Below are 20,737 nucleotides of genomic sequence, written 5' to 3'. Positions count from 1 at the left end.
CTCTCCCTCTCCCTCTCTCTCCCTCTCCCTCTCCCCTCTGGCCAACCAAGGGCGTGGACACTCTCTCTCATCTCTCTCTCTCTCTCCCTCTCTCTCTCTCTCCCTCTCCCTCTCTCTCCACACTCCCTCCTTTCCCTCTGGCCTAACCAAGGGCGTGACCTTCTCTCTCTCTCTCTCTTCTCTCCCTCTCTCTCTCTTCTCCCTCCTCCTCTCTCTCCTCTCCCTCTCCCCTCTCTCTCCACTCCCTCTCCCCTCTGGCCTAACCAAGGGCGTGACACTCTCCCTCTCTCTCTCTTCTCTCTCTCTCTCTCTCTCTCTCTCTCTCTCTCTCTCTCTCTCTCTCTCTCTCTCCTCTCCCTCTCTCTCTCTCTCTCTCTCTCCCTCTCTCTCCTCTCCCTCTCCCTCTCCCTCTCCCTCTCCCTCTCTCTCCCACTCCCTCTCCCTCTGGCCTAACCAAGGGCGTGACACTCTCCCTCTCTCTCTCTCTCTCCTCTCTCTCTCTCTCTCTCTCTCTCTCTCTCTCTCTCTCTCTCTCTCTCTCTCTCTCTCTCTCTCTCTCTCTCTCTCTCTCTCTCTCTCTCTCTCTCTCTCTCTCTCTCTCTCTCTCTCTCTCTCTCTCTCTCTCTCTCTCTCTCTCTCTCTCTCTCTCTCTCTCTCTGAATTAAATTCATTTCAAAGGACTTTATTTGACTGATTATGTGACTTCTGAAGGTAATTGGTTGCATCAGATCTTATGTAGGTGATAAATAGCAACGGGGGTGAATATATATGCACGCACCAGATTCCTGTTTTTTATTTTTGGGGAAAATCTTGAAAGAAGTTTGTTTTTAAATTTTATTAAACCCATTTGGACTATTTTGTCCATTACATGAAATCCTAATTAAAATGTATTTAAAAACATGTTGTAATGCAACAAAATAGGAAAAACACCAAGGGGGATGAATACTTTTGCAAAGCACTGTCCATCTCCATAGTCAGTTGAACTTGTAGATACTATTGTTATGTTTCTGTCTCCAGTATGAAGGAAGTTAGAGGAAGTTTCACGAGCCAATGCTAACTAGCGTTAGCACAATGGCTGGAAGTCTATGGGTATTTGCTAGCATGCCTGCAGTAGATAAAGGACATTATTGCAAAAATCTCTCACTGTCCCTTTAAACTTTGACCTGTACTGATGAAGAGCGAATCTCTCACAATCCCTTTAAACTTTGATCTGTACTGATGAAGAGTGAATCTCTCACCATCCCTTTAAACTTTGACCTGTACTGATGAAGAGTGAATCTCTCACTGTCCCTTTAAACTTTGATCTGTACTGGTGAAGAGTGAATTGGAAAGAGATGGTCTCCTGACTACCATGTTCTGTGTCCCTCAGATCCAGTGCTGAATGAACAGACCATCTCCAACACAGACACCAAGGCAATAAGTGGATCCAATGCAACATGATGGACAGAGAGGAGGTAACATACAGACAGAGTTCTCCCCAAAGAATGTTCGAGCGGCGCCACCTGGTGGACTGGCAGCGCCATTATGTAAAATAAAATACTTCAATATTAATTTATTTGTCGTGAAGAAGGCACCACAACGCCTCCACATGTTGACTCCAATGCTTCCCACAGTTGTGTCATGTTGGCTTGATGTCCTTTGTGTAGTGGACCATTCATGATACACACAGGAAACTGTTGAGCATGGAAAATCCAGCAGAGTGGCAGTTCTTGACGCACTCTAACTGGTGCGCTTGGCACCCTCTATCATACCCCATTTAGAGGCACTTAAATCGAATGTTAAAATGAATATCAGAGAATTCTTCAGAAGCCGTCATTTATTAATCAAAACGACCAGAACGGTTGAAAGTAGAAAAATACAATATCTGTAGAATAGACCTAGTTACAACCCATCAATATCTATATCAGTAGAATAGACCTAGTTACAACCCATTAATATCTATATCAGTATAGTAGAATAGACCTAGTTACAACCCATCAATATCTATATCAGTATAGTAGAATAGACCTAGTTACAACCCATTAATATCTATATCAGTATAGTAGAATAGACCTAGTTACAACCCATTAATATCTATATCAGTATAGTAGAATAGACCTAGTTACAACCCATTAATATCTATATCAGTATAGTAGAATAGACCTAGTTACAACCCATTAATATCTATATCAGTATAGTAGAATAGACCTAGTTACAACCCATTAATATCTATATCAGTATAGTAGAATAGACCTAGTTACAACCCATTAATATCTATATCAGTATAGTAGAATAGACCAAGTTACAACCCATTAATATCTATATCAGTATAGTAGAATAGACCTAGTTACAACCCATCAATATCTATATCAGTATAGTAGAATAGACCTAGTTACAACCCATCAATATCTATATCAGTATAGTAGAATAGACCTAGTTACAACCCATCAATATCTATATCAGTATAGTAGAATAGACCTAGTTACAACCCATTAATATCTATATCAGTATAGTAGAATATACAGTGCCTTGCGAAAGTATTCGGCCCCCCTTGAACTTTGCGACCTTTTGCCACATTTCAGGCTTCAAACATAAAGATATAAAACTGTATTTTTTTGTGAAGAATCAACAACAAGTGGGACACCATCATGAAGTGGAACGACATTTATTGGATATTTCAAACTATTTTAACAAATCAAAAACTGAAAAATTGGGCATGCAAAATTATTCAGCCCCCTTTACTTTCAGTGCAGCAAACTCTCTCCAGAAGTTCAGTGAGGATCTCTGAATGATCCAATGTTGACCTAAATGACTAATGATGATAAATACAATCCACCTGTGTATAATCAAGTCTCCGTATAAATGCACCTGCACTGTGATAGTCTCAGAGGTCCGTTAAAAGCGCAGAGAGCATCATGAAGAACAAGGAACACACCAGGCAGGTCCGAGATACTGTTGTGAAGAAGTTTAAAGCCGGATTTGGATACAAAAAGATTTCCCAAGCTTTAAACATCCCAAGGAGCACTGTGCAAGCGATAATATTGAAATGGAAGGAGTATCAGACCACTGCAAATCTACCAAGACCTGGCCGTCCCTCTAAACTTTCAGCTCATACAAGGAGAAGACTGATCAGAGATGCAGACAAGAGGCCCATGATCACTCTGGATGAACTGCAGAGATCTACAGCTGAGGTGGGAGACTCTGTCCATAGGACAACAATCAGTCGTATATTGCACAAATCTGGCCTTTATGGAAGAGTGGCAAGAAGAAAGCCATTTCTTAAAGATATCCATAAAAAGTGTCGTTTAAAGTTTGCCACAAGCCACCTGAGAGACACACCAAACATGTGGAAGAAGGTGCTCTGGTCAGATGAAACCAAAATTGAACTTTTTGGCAACAATGCAAAACGTTATGTTTGGCGTAAAAGCAACACAGCTCATCACCCTGACCACACCATCCCCACTGTCAAACATGGTGGTGGCAGCATCATGGTTTGGGCCTGCTTTTCTTCAGCAGGGACAGGGAAGATGGTTAAAATTGATGGGAAGATGGATGGAGCCAAATACAGGACCATTCTGGAAGAAAACCTGATGGAGTCTGCAAAAGACCTGAGACTGGGACGGAGATTTGTCTTCCAACAAGACAATGATCCAAAACATAAAGCAAAATCTACAATGGAATGGTTCAAAAATAAACATATCCAGGTGTTAGAATGGCCAAGTCAAAGTCCAGACCTGAATCCAATCGAGAATCTGTGGAAAGAACTGAAAACTGCTGTTCACAAATGCTCTCCATCCAACCTCACTGAGCTCAAGCTGTTTTGCAAGGAGGAATGGGAAAAAATGTCAGTCTCTCGATGTGCAAAACTGATAGAGACATACCCCAAGCGACTTACAGCTGTAATCGCAGCAAAAGGTGGCGCTACTAAGTATTAACTTAAGGGGGCTGAATAATTTTGCATGCCCAATTTTTCAGTTTTTGATTTGTTAAAAAAGTTTGAAATATCCAATAAATGTCGTTCCACTTCATGATTGTGTCCCACTTGTTGTTGATTCTTCACAAAAAAATACATGTTTGAAGCCTGAAATGTGGCAAAAGGTCGCAAAGTTCAAGGGGGCCGAATACTTTCGCAAGGCACTGTACCTAGTTACAACCCATTAATATCTATATCAGTATTGTAGAATAGACCTAGTTACAACCCATTAATATCTAAATCAGTAGAATAGACCTAGTTACAACCCATTAATATCTATATCAGTAGAATAGACCTAGTTACAACCCATTAATACATTAATTGAATAATATGAACCACTCTTTCACAGGATGTTTGAAATCTTCAAAAGGCTTTATAAAATATTAAATAGGTTACATGTCAAATATGTTTACAGTTTTAGAAAAATAAACAATTAGTATATCCTAAACCTAGTACATTACACTGAACCTATTCTATACCAATCTCAGATAGGGTATTAACCTAATATATTACATTGAGCCTCCTCTATACCAATCTCAGATAGGGTATTGACATGCATGACAAGGTCTACGTCACTAATGGCAACCTATTCCCTTTATAGTGCACCAACAAGGGTTGGGGTGTTAGGGGGTGATGGTAGTTGATGACGTCATTGTCGTCTGCTCTCAATCTTGGTCACATGACTCTGGACCCAGGCTTCAGAAGGGTCAACACAAAATGTCTTCCCTTTCTTTGTGATGAAACTGCAACAGATACACAACACATTGTCTCTCAGAACATCCAGTCTGTAATATGAATGCTCCATCTTGTCTTGTACAGTGTAGCCTGGATGTAGCCTGGTTCCAGGTGTGTTTGTGCTATCATACCAACTCCTTGTCACTCCTGGTCGTGTTTGGCACGACAAGGAGTTGACGTGAAGTCACAAACAGATCTGGGACCAGGCTAGCCCAGATGTTTACAGTTTACAGTAGACTATGCTTACTTACATCAGTGCTTTGCGAGGGCAGCTACTGGAGGTTGTTCTGAGAGAAACTACTTGTTGAAGAGGGATCCTCGCGCTGAATTTCATACAGCAGTCAGTTGACGTTTCCAACGCGATGACACCTGTAAACAAACCACAGTTAACATGAAGATCTCCAGGTATGTCTCCAACAGCGTATTACACAGCATTGCTACACATACACACACACACACACACACACACACACACACACACACACACACACACACACACACACACACACACACACACACACACACACACACAACACACACACACACACACACACACACACACACACACACCTACACACGTACCTTGTGCAGACGTCGTATGCAGGGAGCAGAGCAGTCCCAGGAGGAGTAGAGCAGTCAGGGTCTTCATGGTTCAGAGATGGTTGAGATGCTGAAGATTGTATTGTCTGAGATGTTCTCTGATGTTCTGGTCTCTGATGTTCTGGTCTCTGATGTTCTGTCTCTGATGTTCTGGTCTCTGATGCTCTGGTCTCTGATGCTCTGGTCTCTGATGCTCTTGTCTCTGATGTTGTGGTCTCTGATGTTCTGGTCTCTGATGTTCTGGTCTCTTATGCTCTGGTCTCTGATGCTCTAGTCTGGTTCTGTGTCAGAAGTCTAGCTGATGCTCTGGTTCTATCTCTGAGGTCTGATCTGACCTGTCTTTTATACAGAGAGCTGGTCCATCAGACCCATTGACAATTGATGGGGGAATCTCCCCTCTATACCCTCATTCACTCTGAATATCTTTCTAAGAACCAACATGCTGCCCTTCAGGTTCCTCTTCCTCAATTCTCTGTAACTCTGTTTCCTCCAGGATGTTCAGCAGCGCTGCTATTTTCTGAAATACTCAGAACACATTTACTGTAGAATTGCATTTCAAAGGAAGGATATTAAAGTGGACTGTATACTATACGATACATTACATCAAATACAACAACTGTTCAGATTAAATTATATTCTCTACATCATAACCAACTCGTTTATAAATTACACTTAAATTCAACTATGTATCTTTCAACTTTTAAATGCAGATATTAGGATGCATCCATGTTGATAAGAACAATACCTGTATTGCTGTTCTCACTCAGTAGTCTTTCTAAGATCCTGCCTCCTCAGATCTCTCCTCATCTTTCTTTTCAATGCCTCACTGTTGCAGCAAAATCCTTCAGACATATTACTGCTTATTAAATCCATACACAGACTGCGGGTATTATTTCCAATTCATTCAGATATATAAAAAAGTAATTTTTATTTAGAAGAATTCTAAATAATGAAGGCTACAATATTGGTCCCTGTAGGCTGCCCACATTCGGCAAACATGCATTTTGCTCATCGGCTCCACTATGGTCTTCAAGGCAGGTGGCCCCAAGGCAGGTCACCCCAAGGCAGGTCACCCCAAGGCAGGTGAGGAGAAGAACTGTGTGCAAACCATGCACCAAAATATTCTAATGAGCCCCCGCCTCAACACTATGAAGTAGCTGGCACTGGATGTGGACTAACCCGTTGGGCTGATGTGGGCTTTATGTGGGCTTGGTGTGGATTAGCCCGTTGGGTTGGTGTGGGCTTGGTGTGGATTAGCCCGTTGGGTTGGTGTGGGCTTGGTGTTGATTAGCCCGTTGGGTTGGTGTGGGTTTGGTGTGGATTAGCCCATTGGGCTGGTGTGGGTTTGGTGTGGATTAGCCCGTTGGGCTGGTGTGGGCTTGGTGTGGATTAGCCCGTTGGGTTGGTGTGGGCTTGGTGTGGATTAGCCCGTTGGGATGGTGTGGGCTTGGTGTGGATTAGCCCGTTGGGATGGTGTGGGCTTGGTGTGGACTAACCCGTTGGGATGGTGTGGTCTTGGTGTGGACCAGCCCATTGGGCTGGTGTGGGCTTGGTGTGGACCAGCCCATTGGGCTGGTGTGGTCTTGGTGTGGACTAGCCCGTGCCCACATGGGGCAAATGGGGTCATGTTTGCTGGGTGGTAACTGTAGTTTGTTTCAATTCATTTATTCATAAATTCATTCATTTGTTAATTTATTTATTCCTTCATTCACTTCTCTGAGCAGACATTTAAAAATTATTCTGTATTTTAATGAAAATGTTTGTTATTTGCGTGCCAGTTCAGTTACTGTCAGTCCCTCCCTGTTTCTTAATGAACATGTTTGTTATTTGCGTGCCAGTTCAGTTACTGTCAGTCCCTCCCTGTTTCTTAATGAACATGTTTGTTATTTGCATGCCAGTTCAGGTACTGTCAGTCCCTCCCTGTTTCCACCAGTAACTCTGTTCAGTACTGTGAGCTCTGGCTTCAAGTTGTTACAAACATTTTGAGAATGACAATGAGAGAAGAGCGCTGCAATGTTTGTTCTTAGAAAAGCCGCAGTCATTTGCATCATACGAAGTTCTGGTGACAGAACAGGGAAGTGAGAGTTATTTTAAAAAGAGACGTCTCTCTTTACTTGAGTCTTTCTGAACAAAAACAGGATACTTGGTTCAGTGCGTGTGTCAGCTAAATATGCATCTTCACTTGAAACTTATTTACGTCACACCCTGATCTGTTTCTCCTGTCCTTGTGATTGTCTCCACCCCCCTCCAGGTGTCGCCCATCTTCCCCTGTGTATTTATACCTGTGTTCTCTGTTTGTCTGTTGCCAGTTTGTCTTGTTTGTCAAGCCAACCAGCGGTTTTGTGTCAGCTCAGCTCTTCCCTCATCCTCCTGGTTTTTAACCCCTGCCTGTCCTGACACTGTACCCACCTGTCAGACCACTCTGCCTGCCCCTGAGCCTGCCTGCCGTCCTGTACCTTTGCCCCTTTTGCTGCTATAAACATTATTACTGCGACACGGTCTGCATCTGGGTCTTACCTTGATCCCTGATAATTTTATGATATAGAAAGAGAGCCATCAGTCAGTATGATTGTAGAGCCAGATGGGTCAGTCAGTATGATTGTATAGACAGATGGGTCAGTCAGTATGATTGTATAGACAGATGGGTCAGTCAGTATGATTGTAGAGCCAGATGGGTCAGTCAGTATGATTGTAGAGACAGATGGGTCAGTCAGTATGATTGTAGAGCCAGATGGGTCAGTCAGTATGATTGTATAGACAGATGGGTCAGTCAGTATGATTGTAGAGCCAGATGGGTCAGTCAGTATGATTGTATAGACAGATGGGTCAGTCAGTATGATTGTAGAGACAGATGGGTCAGTCAGTATGATTGTATAGACAGATGGGTCAGTCAGTATGATTGTATAGACAGATGGGTCAGTCAGTATGATTGCATATCCAGATGGGTCAGTCAGTATGATTGTAGAGCCAGATGGGTCAGTCAGTATGATTGTATAGACAGATGGGTCAGTCAGTATGATTGTAGAGACAGATGGGTCAGTCAGTATGATTGTAGAGACAGATGGGTCAGTCAGTATGATTGTATAGACAGATGGGTCAGTCAGTATGATTGTAGAGACAGATGGGTCAGTCAGTATGATTGCATATCCAGATGGGTCAGTCAGTATGATTGTAGAGCCAGATGGGTCAGTCAGTATGATTGTAGAGACAGATGGGTCAGTCAGTATGATTGTATAGACAGATGGGTCAGTCAGTATGATTGTAGAGCCAGATGGGTCAGTCAGTATGATTGTATAGACAGATGGGTCAGTCAGTATGATTGTAGAGCCAGATGGGTCAGTCAGTATGATTGTAGAGCCAGATGGGTCAGTCAGTATGATTGTAGAGCCAGATGGGTCAGTCAGTATGATTGTAGAGCCAGATGGGTCAGTCAGTATGATTGTAGAGACAGATGGGTCAGTCAGTATGATTGTAGAGCCAGATGGGTCAGTCAGTATGATTGTAGAGACAGATGGGTCAGTCAGTATGATTGTAGAGACAGATGGGTCAGTCAGTATGATTGTAGAGACAGATGGGTCAGTCAGTATGTTTGTATAGCCAGATGGGTCAGTCAGTATGATTGCATATCAGGCCTACAGGAAGTCTTCTGTCATTTTGAATACAGAACATAATGGAATTATGGAAACTTTTTTCTAGAATTTCTTGAAAATCAATTATACAGTTCAATTCTGTTTCTGCTGAGTGTGAAGTTGGTGTCAGTGTGGGGATTGTTACAGAGTCTACAGTAGTCTAGTGAAGTTGGTGTGAGTGTAGGGAGAGATACAGAGTATACTGTAGTCTAGTGGAGTTGGTGTGAGTGTTTTGGAGAGATACAGAGTCTACTGTAGTCTAGTGGAGTTGGTGTGAGTGTGGGGAGAGATACAGAGAATACTGTAGTCTAGTGAAGTTGGTGTGAGTGTGGGGAGAGATACAGAGTCTACTGTAGTCTAGTGAAGTTGGTGTGAGTGTAGGGAGAGATACAGAGTCTACAGTAGTCTAGTGAAGTTGGTGTGAGTGTGGGGAGTATATACAGTGCCTTGCGAAAGTATTCGGCCCCCTTGAACTTTGCGACCTTTTGCCACATTTCAGGCTTCAAACATAAAGATATAAAACTGTATTTTTTTGTGAAGAATCAACAACAAGTGGGACACAATCATGAAGTGGAACGACATTTATTGGATATTTCAAACTTTTTTAACAAATCAAAAACTGAAATATTGGGCGTGCAAAATTATTCAGCCCCCTTAAGTTAATACTTTGTAGCGCCACCTTTTGCTGCGATTACAGCTGTAAGTCGCTTGGGGTATGTCTCTATCAGTTTTGCACATCGAGAGACTGACATTTTTTCCCATTCCTCCTTGCAAAACAGCTTGAGCTCAGTGAGGTTGGATGGAGAGCATTTGTGAACAGCAGTTTTCAGTTCTTTCCACAGATTCTCGATTGGATTCAGGTCTGGACTTTGACTTGGCCATTCTAACACCTGGATATGTTTATTTTTGAACCATTCCATTGTAGATTTTGCTTTATGTTTTGGATCATTGTCTTGTTGGAAGACAAATCTCCGTCCCAGTCTCAGGTCTTTTGCAGACTCCATCAGGTTTTCTTCCAGAATGGTCCTGTATTTGGCTCCATCCATCTTCCCATCAATTTTAACCATCTTCCCTGTCCCTGCTGAAGAAAAGCAGGCCCAAACCATGATGCTGCCACCACCATGTTTGACAGTGGGGATGGTGGGTTCAGGGTGATGAGCTGTCTTGCTTTTACGCCAAACATAACGTTTTGCATTGTTGCCAAAAAGTTCAATTTTGCTTTCATCTGACCAGAGCACCTTCTTCCACATGTTTGGTGTGTCTCCCAGGTGGCTTGTGGCAAACTTTAAACTACACTTTTTATGGAGATCTTTAAGAAATGGCTTTCTCTTTGCCACTCTTCCATAAAGGCCAGATTTGTGCAATATACGACTGATTGTTGTCCTATGGACAGAGTCTCCCACCTCAGCTGTAGATCTCTGCAGTTCATCCAGAGTGATCATGGGCCTCTTGGCTGCATCTCTGATCAGTCTTCTCCTTGTATGAGCTGAAGGTTTAGAGGGACGGCCAGGTCTTGGTAGATTTGCAGTGGTCTGATACTCCTTCCATTTCAATATTATCGCTTGCACAGTGCTCCTTGGGATGTTTAAAGCTTCGGAAATCTTTTTAAATCCAAATCCGGCTTTAAACTTCTTCACAACAGTATCTCGGACCTGCCTGGTGTGTTCCTTGTTCTTCATGATGCTCTCTGTGCTTTTAACGGACCTCTGAGACTATCACAGTGCAGGTGCATTTATACGGAGACTTGATTACACACAGGTGGATTGTATTTATCATCATTAGTCATTTAGGTCAACATTGGATCATTCAGAGATCCTCACTGAACTTCTGGAGAGAGTTTGCTGCACTGAAAGTAAAGGGGCTGAATAATTTTGCACGCCCAATTTTTCAGTTTTTGATTTGTTAAAAAAGTTTGAAATATCCAATAAATGTCGTTCCACTTCATGATTTTGTCCCACTTGTTGTTGATTATTCACAAAAAAATACAGTTTTATATCTTTATGTTTGAAGCCTGAAATGTGGCAAAAGGTCGCAAAGTTCAAGGGGGCCGAATACTTTCGCAAGGCACTGTATATGTATACTGTAGTCTTGTCTAGTCCAAAACTACCCGTAGCGTTTGTTAACTTGTTTCTATAATTAATAATATAATAATAATATATAATCAAACAATTGGCCCAACGTCGTCCGGGTTCGGGTGGTGTAGTCCGTCATTGTAGATACGAATATCCCTTTTACTGACTTGCCTAGTTAAATAAAGGTTCAATTTACGTTATTCACAAGCATTTGAGTCAAATAAGCTTATATTCACAGTTCAACTAAACTCATGAAGCATTTACAGTTGAAGTCAGAAGTTTATATACACTTAGGTTGGAGTCATTAAAACTAGTTTTTCAACCACTCCACAAATTTCTTGTTAACAAACTATAGTTTTGGCAAGTCGGTTAGGACATCTACTTTGTGCATGACACAAATAATTTTTTCAACAATTGTTTACAGACCAATTATTTCACTTATAATTCACTGTATCACAATTCTAGTGGGTCAGAAGTTTACATACACTAAGTTGACTGTGGCTTTAAACAGCTTGGAAAATTCCAGAAAAGTATGTCATGGCTTTAGAAGCTTCTGATAGGCTAATTGACATCATTTGAGTCAATTGGAGGTGTACCTGTGGATGTGTTTCAAGGCCTACCTTCAAACTCAGTGCCTCTTTGCTTGACATCATGGGAAAATCAAAAGAAAACAGCCAAGATCTCAGAACAAACATTGTAGACCTCCACAAGTCTGGTTCATCCTTGGGAGCAATTTCCAAACACCTGAAGGTACCACGTTCATCTGTACAAACAATAGTACGCAAGTATAAACACCATGGGACCACGCAGCCGTCATACCTCTGAATAAGACACGTTCTGTCTCCTAGAGATGAAAGTACTTTGGTGCGAATAGTGCAAATCAATCCCAGAACAACAGCAAAGGACCTTGTGAAGATGCTGGATGAAACAGGTACAAAAGTATCTATATATAGAGTAAAACAAGTCCTATATCAACATATCTGAAAGGCCACTCAGCAAGGAAGAAGCCACTGCTCCAAAATCACCACCATAAAAAAAGCCAGACTACGCTTTGCAACTGCACATGGGGACAAAGATCATACTTTTTGGAGAAATGTCTTCTGGTCTGATGAAACTGTTTGGCCATAATGACCATCGTTATGTTTGGAGGAAAAAGGGGGAGGCTTGCAAGCCGAAGAACACCTTCCCAATCATGAAGCACGGGGGTCATGTTGTGGGGGTGCTTTGCTGCAGGAGGGACTGGTGCTGTTCACAAAATAGATGGCACCATGAGGTAGGAAAATTATGTGGATATACTGGAGCAACATCTCAAGACATCAGTCAAGAAGTTAAAGCTTGGTCGCAAATGGGTCTTCCAAATGTACAATGACCCCAAGCATACTTCCAAAGTTGTGGCATAATGGCTTCAGGACAACAAAGTCAAGGTATTGGAGTGGCCATCACAAAGCTGACCTCAGTCCTATAGAAAATTTGTTCACAGAACTGAAAGAGCATGTGCGAGCAAGGAGCCCTACCAACCTGACTTAGTTACACCAGCTCTGTCTGGAGGAATGGGCCAAAATTCACCCAACTGATTGTGGGAAGCTTGTGGAAGGCTACCCGTCACGTTTGACCCAGGTTAAACCATTTGAAGGTAATGCTACCAAATACTAATTGAGTATATGTAAACTTCTGACCCACTGGGAATGTGATGAAAGAAATAAAAGCTGAAATAAATCATTCTCTACTATTATTCTGACATTTCACATTCTTAAAATAAAAGTGGTGATCCTAACTGACCTAAAACAGGGAATTTTTACTGGATTAAATGTCAGGAATTGTGAAAAACTGAGTTTACATTTATTTAGCTACGGTGTATGTAAACTTCTGACTTCAACTGTATAAGTTATATTCCTCAAGTATCAATGGGTGTTTATAACTATTTCATTTATCCAAAAATGGAATTCAGAGATTGCTTGGCACTCAGCATTAAAGGGGCAAAGAGGCTTTGGGCCCCATTTTTGGGGCTTTTGTTATGACTCGACCTGGGAACGAACCACCAACCTTCCAAACGGAGGGAAGACACAAACCACACCACACTACATCTGAGATGAATTTATAAAAGATTCTATGATTTAATCTCACTATGATGTAAAGGTTAACAGTATGCTACAGGTTTTAAATCAAAATACACACATCCTGAAATCTGCAATTAAATGTTGAAAGACACATAGTCCATTTCAATCAAATAGAATTACTTACAAACTAGTTGGTTATGATGTAGAGAACTTAATTTAATCTTAATTATTCTTGTACTTGATGTAATGTATCGTATAGTATACAGTCCACTTTAATATCCTTCCTTTGACATGCAATTCTCCAGTAAATGTGTTCTGAGTATTTCAGAAAATAGCAGCGCTGCTGAACATCTTGGAGGAAACAGAGTTACAGAGAATTGAGGAAGAGGAACCTGAAGGGCAGCATGTTGGTTCTTAGAAAGATATTCAGAGTGAATGAAGGAATAGAGGGGAGATTCCCCCGTCAATTGTCAATGGGTCTGATGGACCAGCTCTCTGTATAAAAGACAGGTCAGATCAGACCACCAGAGCATCAGCTAGACTTCTGACACAGAACCAGACCAGAACTTCAGAGACCAGAGCATAAGAGACCAGAACATCAGAGACCAGAACATCAGAGACCAGAACATCAGAGACCAGAGCATCAGCTAGACTTCTGACACAGAACCAGACCAGAGGTTCAGCTAGACCTCTGACATAAAACCAGACTAGAGCATCAGACACTAGAGCATCAGACACTAGAGCATCAGACACTAGAGCATCAGAGACCAGAACATCAGAGACTAGAGCATCAGAGACCAGAACATCAGAGAACATCTCAGACAATACAATCTTCAGCATCTCAACCATCTCTGAACCATGAAGACCCTGACTGCTCTACTCCTCCTGGGACTGCTCTGCTCCCTCCATACGACATCTGCACAGCGTACGTGTGTGTTTGTGTACAGTGTGTCTACAGTGTGTGTGTATAGTGTGCATATGAGTGTATAGGAAGAAGCACCACATGAGATGCCTGTGTTGACCAGTGAGTGTGATCATTCTTTGTTTCCAGCTGTCATGGGGATTTCAGCAATGACTGCCAGAGACTGCTGTGTGAAGTTCTCCCAGAAGAGGATCCCTCTTGGTGCAGTGGTTTCAGTTTCTCGAACCTCTAGTAGCTGCCCTCGCCAAGCACTGGTGTAAGTTAACCACCACCACACACACACACACACACACACACACACACACACACACACACATACACACACATACACACACACACACACACACACAGAGATTTAGATTTCTACGGGACATAACATGTTCTATATCCTTGGTGGGCGGGTCCAAATGTGTTGCAGGGCTGCATGGTTACAACCTCTGTTGCTAGGGCTGCATGGTTACAACCTCTGTTGCTAGGGCTGCATGGCTACAACCTCTGTTGCTAGGGCTGCATGGTTACAACCTCTGTTGCTAGGGCTGCATGGCTACAACCTCTGTTGCTAGGGCTGCATGGTTACAACCTCTGTTGCTAGGGCTGCATGGTTACAGCCTCTGTTGCTGGGGCTGCATGGTTACAACCTCTGTTGCTAGGGCTGCATGGTTACAACCTCTGTTGCTAGGGCTGCATGGTTACAACCTCTGTTGCTAGGGCTGCATGGTTACAACCTCTGTTGCTAGGGCTGCATGGTTACAACCTCTGTTGCTAGGGCTGCATGGTTACAACCTCATAGAGGTTCTATATTAATATATATAAATGAATGGTAAAACATTTGAAATATTCTGGATAGAATGTTGTAATGGTTTGACAGCCCTAATAATGACATAGTGATTCTGAATGTAATTGAATGGTCCGATACTTGTCTTCATACTCAGCCAGTAGGACTGTAGGTACATGCACAATACACACAGAGTCATGTTGGAACATCCATACAGTAGTCTTCCACATGTGGAAGACTACTAAATATTTTACCTTTATTTTACTAGGCAAGTCAGTTAAGAACAAATTCTTATTTTCAATGACAGCCTAGGAACAGTGGGTTAACTGCCTGTTCAGGGGCAGAATGACAGATTTGTACCTTGTCAGCTTGGGGATTTGAACTTGCAACCTTTCGGTTATAAGTCCAACGATCGAAACCACTAGGCTACCCTGCCACCCCTAATATATGTGTGTTGTTTATGGGTTGCAGGTTTACAACAAAGAAAGGGAATCGATTTTGTGTCGACCAATCTCAGGCCTGGGTCCAGAGTCATGTGACCAAGATTGAGAGCAGATCGTTGTCTCTGCCAGGACAACGATGATGTCATCAACCACCGCCACCACAAACTCACTGCAATAACTGTCAGATCTGTCAATAATTTTTTTTAAATATTTTTGTTGTACATACAGTAATATTATTTCATTCTTATTTATTTACAATACTGTGAAGTTACTGTGTATTTTGAAATTGTTTTGTCAACAAACAAAAAAAATTCAGCAATAAAGCTAAATAATTTTAACATTTTTAATAACGAAGTTAATTGTATTCTTATTGTGGTATTCATACTTTGATTACAAAAGCTTCACATTTTGTGAGTGCGAGTTCTTCACAACCACTTCAGCCGTGCTGCCAGTTACATGGACAGATATCAACTATTTCCATAGACAAGCGACCAGCAGATTCAGCATGTTGGTTGTTTCTTCTTTCAGGAAACAGTTCATGTGTTAGAACTCATGGAACTACAGAGAACTCTGTTTCCAAGACAACAGAGGTCAACAGTCAGGAACACAGAAACAGAATAAACTGTTCAACTCAACTGCAACAAAACTCTTAGATATCTGTCACATACTGCAGATTGGTGAAATGTGCTGTTTTTCACTTTCCCTTCCTCATTTCCAAGTTGTGAACTTTAAATCACAACCTAACAGGTCTATAACTCTGAACATTAACCAACAACCTAACAGGTCTATAACTCTGAACATTAACCAACAACCTAACAGGTCTATAACTCTGTGAGATTTAACCAACAACCTAACAGGTCTATAACTCTGTGAGATTTAACCAACAACCTAACAAGTCCATAACTCTGTGAGATTTAACCAACAACTTATTTTGACAAACTATTTTGATTCCTTTCAAGAATGTCAGAACCAATGCATAATGTACATATGAATGCTGAGCAAGCAATTCTACACAAGTTGTTATTGTCAGCAGTGCTGAAGTGAGTCCTACTTTTGACCAGAGAAGAGGAACAGAAATTGAGGGAAGGGCTTTTCATGGTTGAGTTGTTATGTAATAGCTGTTCATATATAATGAGAGATCAGAACAGAACTCAGACATAGAATGAGACTAGAACATCAGAGACCAGAACATCAGAGACCAGAACATCAGAGACAATACAATCTTCAGCATCTCAACCATCTCTGAACCATGAAGACCCTGACTGCTCCACTCCTCCTGGGACTGCTCTGCTCCCTGCATACGACGTCTGCAGGTGTGTGTGTGTTTGTACAGTGTGTGTGTACAGTATGCATATGAGTGTATAGGAAGAAGCACCACAAGAGATGCCTGTGTTGACCAGTGAGTGTGATCGTTCTTTGTTTCCAGCTGTCATGGGGATTTCATTAAAGACTACCAGAGAATGCTGTGTGAAGTTCTCCCAGAAGAGGATCCCTCTTGGTGCAGTGGTTTCAGTTTCTAGAACCTCTAGTAGCTGCCCTCAACAAGCACTTGTGTAAGTTAACCACCACGCACACACACACACACACACACACACACACACACACACACACACACACACACACACACACACACACACACACACACACACACACATACACACACATACACACACACACACACACACACACACACACACACACACACACACACACACACACACACACACACACACACACAGATTTAGATTTCTACGGGACATAACATGTTCTATATCCTTGGTGGGCGGCCAAATGTGTTGCAGGGCTGCATGGTTACACTCTCTGTTGCTAGGGCTGCATGGTTACACTCTCTGTTGCTAGGGTTGCATGGTTACACTCTCTGTTGCAGGGCTGCATGGTTACACTCTCTGTTGCAGGGCTGCATGGTTACAACCTCTGTTGCTAGGGCTGCATGGTTACACTCTCTGTTGCTAGGGTTGCATGGTTACAACCTCTGTTGCTAGGGCTGCATGGTTACACTCTCTGTTGCTAGGGCTGCATGGTTACAACCTCTGTTGCTAGGGCTGCATGGTTACACTCTCTGTTGCTAGGGCTGCATGGTTACAACCTCTGTTGCTAGGGCTGCATGGTTACAACCTCTGTTGCTAGTGCTGCATGGCTACAACCTCTGTGTTGCTAGGGATGCATGGTTGCAACCTCAGAGGTTCTATATTAATATATACAGTGGGGCAAAAAAGTATTTAGTCAGCCACCAATTGTGCAAGTTCTCCCACTTAATAAGATGAGAGAGGCCTGTAATTTTCATCATAGGTACACTTCAACTATGACAGACAAAATGAGAAAAAAAATCCAGAAAATCACATTGTAGGATTTTTAATTCATTAATTTGCTAATTATGGTGGAAAATAAGTATTTGGTCACCTACAAACAAGCTGACTAAATACTCTTTTGCCCCACTGTATATATATATAGATTAATCGTAAAACATATTCTGGATAGAATGTTGTAATGGTTTGACAGCCCTAATAATGACATAGTGATTCTGAATGTAATTGAATGGTCCAATACTTGTCTTCATACTCAGCCAGTAGGACTGTAGGTACATGCACAATACACACAGAGTCATGTTGGAACATCCATACAGTAGTCTTCCACATGTGAGTTTGGTGTGTGCCTTGTTTAGTTACCCCTAAATATGTGTGTTGTTTATTGGTTGCAGGTTTACAACAAAGAAAGGGAATCGATTTTGTGTCGACCAATCTCAGGCCTGGGTCCAGAGATATGTGACCAAGATTGAGAGCAGATCGTTGTCTCTGCCAGGACAACGATGATGTCATCAACCACCGCCACCACAAACTCACTGCAATAACTGTCAGATCTGTCAAGAAAATAAATATTATATTTTTGTTGTACATACAGTAGTATTATTTCATTCTTATTTATTTACACTACTGTGAAGTTACTGTGAACTTTAAATCACAACCTAACAGGTCTATAACTCTGTGAACTTTATCCAACAACCTAACAGGTCTATAACTCTGTTTGACAACCTATTGTAAGATCTTGTGAGAATGTTAAAACCAATGCATAATGTACATATGAATGCTGAGCAAGCAATTCTACACAAGTTGTTATTGTCAGCAGTGCTGAAGTGAGTCCTACTTTTGACCAGAGAAGAGGAACAGAAATTGAGGGAAGGGCTTTTCATGGTTGAGTTGTTAAGTAATAGCTGTTTATATATAATGAGAGAACAGAACAGAACTCAGACATAGAATGAGACTAGAACATCAGATACCAGATCAGACAATACAATCTTCAGCATCTCAACCATCTCTGAACCATGAAGACCCAGACTGCTCTGCTCCCTCCATATGACGTGTGTGTGTGTGTGTGTGTGTGTGTGTGTGTGTGTGTGTGTGTGTGTGTGTGTGTGTGTGTGTGTGTGTGTGTGAGTGTGAGTGTGTGTGTGTGTGTGTGTGTGTGTGTGTGTGTGTGTGTGTGTGTGTGTGTGTGTGTGTGTGTGTGTGTGTGGAAGCCTGTCTCTCTCTGGTGGTTTCTGCTGTTTAGAGTCCTACACCACCAGGAAGCCTGTCTCTCTGGTGGTTTCTGCTGTTTAGAGTCCTACACCACCAGGAAGCCTGTCTCTCTGGTGGTTTCTGCTGTTTAGAGTCCTACACCACCAGGAAGCCTGTCTCTCTGGTGGTTTCTGCTGTTTAGAGTCCTACACCACCAGGAAGCCTGTCTCTATGGTGGTTTCTGCTGTTTAGAGTCCTACACCACCAGGAAGCCTGTCTCTCTGATGGTTTCTGCTGTTAGAGCCCTACACCACCAGGAAACCTGTCTCTCTGGTGGTTTCTGCTGTTTAGAGTCCTACACCACCAGGAAGCCTGTCTCTCTGATGGTTTCTGCTGTTAGAGTCCTACACCACCAGGAAACCTGTCTCTCTGGTGGTTTCTGCTGTTTAGAGTCCTACACCACCAGGAAGCCTGTCTCTCTGGTGGTTTCTGCTGTTTAGAGTCCTACACCACCAGGAAGCCTGTCTCTCTGGTGGTTTCTGCTGTTTAGAGTCCTACACCACCAGGAAGCCTGTCTCTCTGGTGGTGTCTGCTGTTTAGAGTCCTACACCACCAGGAAGCCTGTCTCTCTGGTGGTTTCTGCTGTTTAGAGTCCTACACCACCAGGAAGCCTGTCTCTCTGGTGGTTTCTGCTGTTTAGAGTCCTACACCACCAGGAAGCCTGTCTCTCTGGTGGTTTCTTCTGTTTAGAGTCCTACACCACCAGGAAGCCTGTCTCTCTGGTGGTTTCTGCTGTTTAGAGTCCTACACCACCAGGAAGCCTGTCTCTCTGATGGTTTCTGCTGTTTAGAGTCCTACACCACCAGGAAGCCTGTCTCTCTGATGGTTTCTGTCATAACGACCCCCAGCAGCTGCCCTCGTAAAGCTCTGCTGTAAGTAGCATGGACTATATCCTCAACACAACAAGATGGGCTGCTTTCTGAATTGACCTAGAGACACCGAAACATCACATTCATAGAACACGTTGAAGTTCCACAAATAAGGTGCAGGAAAACCAAAAGCTGATTTACCAAACTCCGTAGAGACCAAAGGAATTTCCAGAGTTGGCCATCCCTGAGACTGGGTGTGGTGACTCGTGTCTAGAGGTTAGTAATGATGTTAGGTACAGTGGCCGTTTTTGTGGGAATATAAACAAAAAAAAATGAAAACACAGCAATGTATCATCCTACGTGATATCAGAGACGGCCAACCCAACTTCACGGTAGAGAATGTATCATCCTACGTGATATCAGAGACGGCCAACCCAACTTCACGGTAGAGAATGTATCATCCTACGTGATATCAGAGACGGCCAACCCAACTTCACGGTAGAGAATGTATCATCCTACGTGATATCAGAGACGGCCAACCCAACTTCACGGTAGAGAATGCGGTGCCGAGTGCTGATATTACCACCCGTAATGAAGAGCGGTGCGCTATGACGAACTGAATCTTAAGGCTCTATTAACGAAGTGGCAGCTGCGTTAGTATAGATGATGCCGCCATAGTTTCGGACCGATATAGGAACGTCGACTGAATGATCTGCTTTCTACCATTTAGCGAGAGGCAGGACCTGTTTCTATAGAAGAAAAGACCATTTTAATTCTCAGCTAACTCATCAATGTGTTTTTATAAAAGACAGCTTTCCATCTATCCAGATGCCCAGGTATTTGTGAGCAGGTACACGATCAATATGAAGAACCATCCAAAGTACATATGCTGAAATCATCGTATGTTGTTTTTATGTGCTCTAGAGAACAACATGTACTTTTTTTTTTTTTTACCTGCATTCAATACTAATTTCAGGTCAATTCAGTTGTTCTGTAAGACAATGAAGGCAGACTGTAGTTCAGATAGAGCCTGGTCAACAGGTCTATAACTCTGAACATTAACCAACAACCTAACAGGTCTATAACTCTGAACATTAACCAACAACCTAACAGGTCTATAACTCTGAACATTAACCAACAACCTAACAGGTCTATAACTCTGAACATT

The 20,737-nt window shown here is 42.4% G+C and overlaps 3 protein-coding genes across 5 annotated transcripts; 2 read left to right on the top strand and 1 right to left on the bottom strand.

Annotated features, from left to right (window-relative positions):
* Positions 1 to 4,303: 4,303 nt before the first annotated feature.
* LOC109885391 (C-C motif chemokine 13-like) lies at positions 4,304 to 5,837 on the bottom strand. Its single transcript, XM_031812773.1, has 3 exons — positions 5,270 to 5,837; positions 4,939 to 5,056; positions 4,304 to 4,695 (listed from the first exon to the last, which is right to left on the bottom strand). Exons 1-3 carry the CDS (start codon positions 5,334 to 5,336, stop codon positions 4,602 to 4,604), a joined length of 279 nt encoding a protein of 92 aa, XP_031668633.1. The 5' UTR covers positions 5,337 to 5,837; the 3' UTR covers positions 4,304 to 4,601.
* A 7,779-nt stretch (positions 5,838 to 13,616) lies between these two features.
* LOC116352760 (C-C motif chemokine 3-like) lies at positions 13,617 to 18,099 on the top strand. Of its 3 annotated transcripts, none has more exons than XM_031812768.1 (4): positions 13,617 to 13,672; positions 16,361 to 16,498; positions 16,612 to 16,738; positions 17,905 to 18,099. In XM_031812768.1, the coding sequence occupies exons 2-4, from the start codon at positions 16,435 to 16,437 to the stop codon at positions 18,014 to 18,016; spliced, it is 303 nt and encodes a 100-aa protein (XP_031668628.1). In that variant the 5' UTR covers positions 13,617 to 13,672; positions 16,361 to 16,434; the 3' UTR covers positions 18,017 to 18,099. The 3 variants fall into 3 exon arrangements, with proteins under 3 accessions (XP_031668628.1, XP_031668630.1, XP_031668629.1); XM_031812770.1 differs by having other exon boundaries at positions 13,624 to 13,657; XM_031812769.1 differs by lacking the exon at positions 13,617 to 13,672 and having other exon boundaries at positions 16,315 to 16,498.
* Positions 13,679 to 15,523, top strand: LOC109885392 (C-C motif chemokine 13-like). Its single transcript, XM_031812767.1, has 3 exons — positions 13,679 to 13,970; positions 14,097 to 14,223; positions 15,214 to 15,523. Exons 1-3 carry the CDS (start codon positions 13,904 to 13,906, stop codon positions 15,323 to 15,325), a joined length of 306 nt encoding a protein of 101 aa, XP_031668627.1. The 5' UTR covers positions 13,679 to 13,903; the 3' UTR covers positions 15,326 to 15,523.
* Positions 18,100 to 20,737: the final 2,638 nt, after the last annotated feature.

The sequence above is a fragment of the Oncorhynchus kisutch genome, unplaced genomic scaffold (assembly GCF_002021735.2).
Source record: "Oncorhynchus kisutch isolate 150728-3 unplaced genomic scaffold, Okis_V2 Okis03b-Okis08b_hom, whole genome shotgun sequence".
In the NCBI taxonomy this organism is placed as follows: Eukaryota; Metazoa; Chordata; class Actinopteri; order Salmoniformes; family Salmonidae; genus Oncorhynchus; species Oncorhynchus kisutch.
This window is presented reverse-complemented; position numbering and strand designations above follow the sequence as displayed.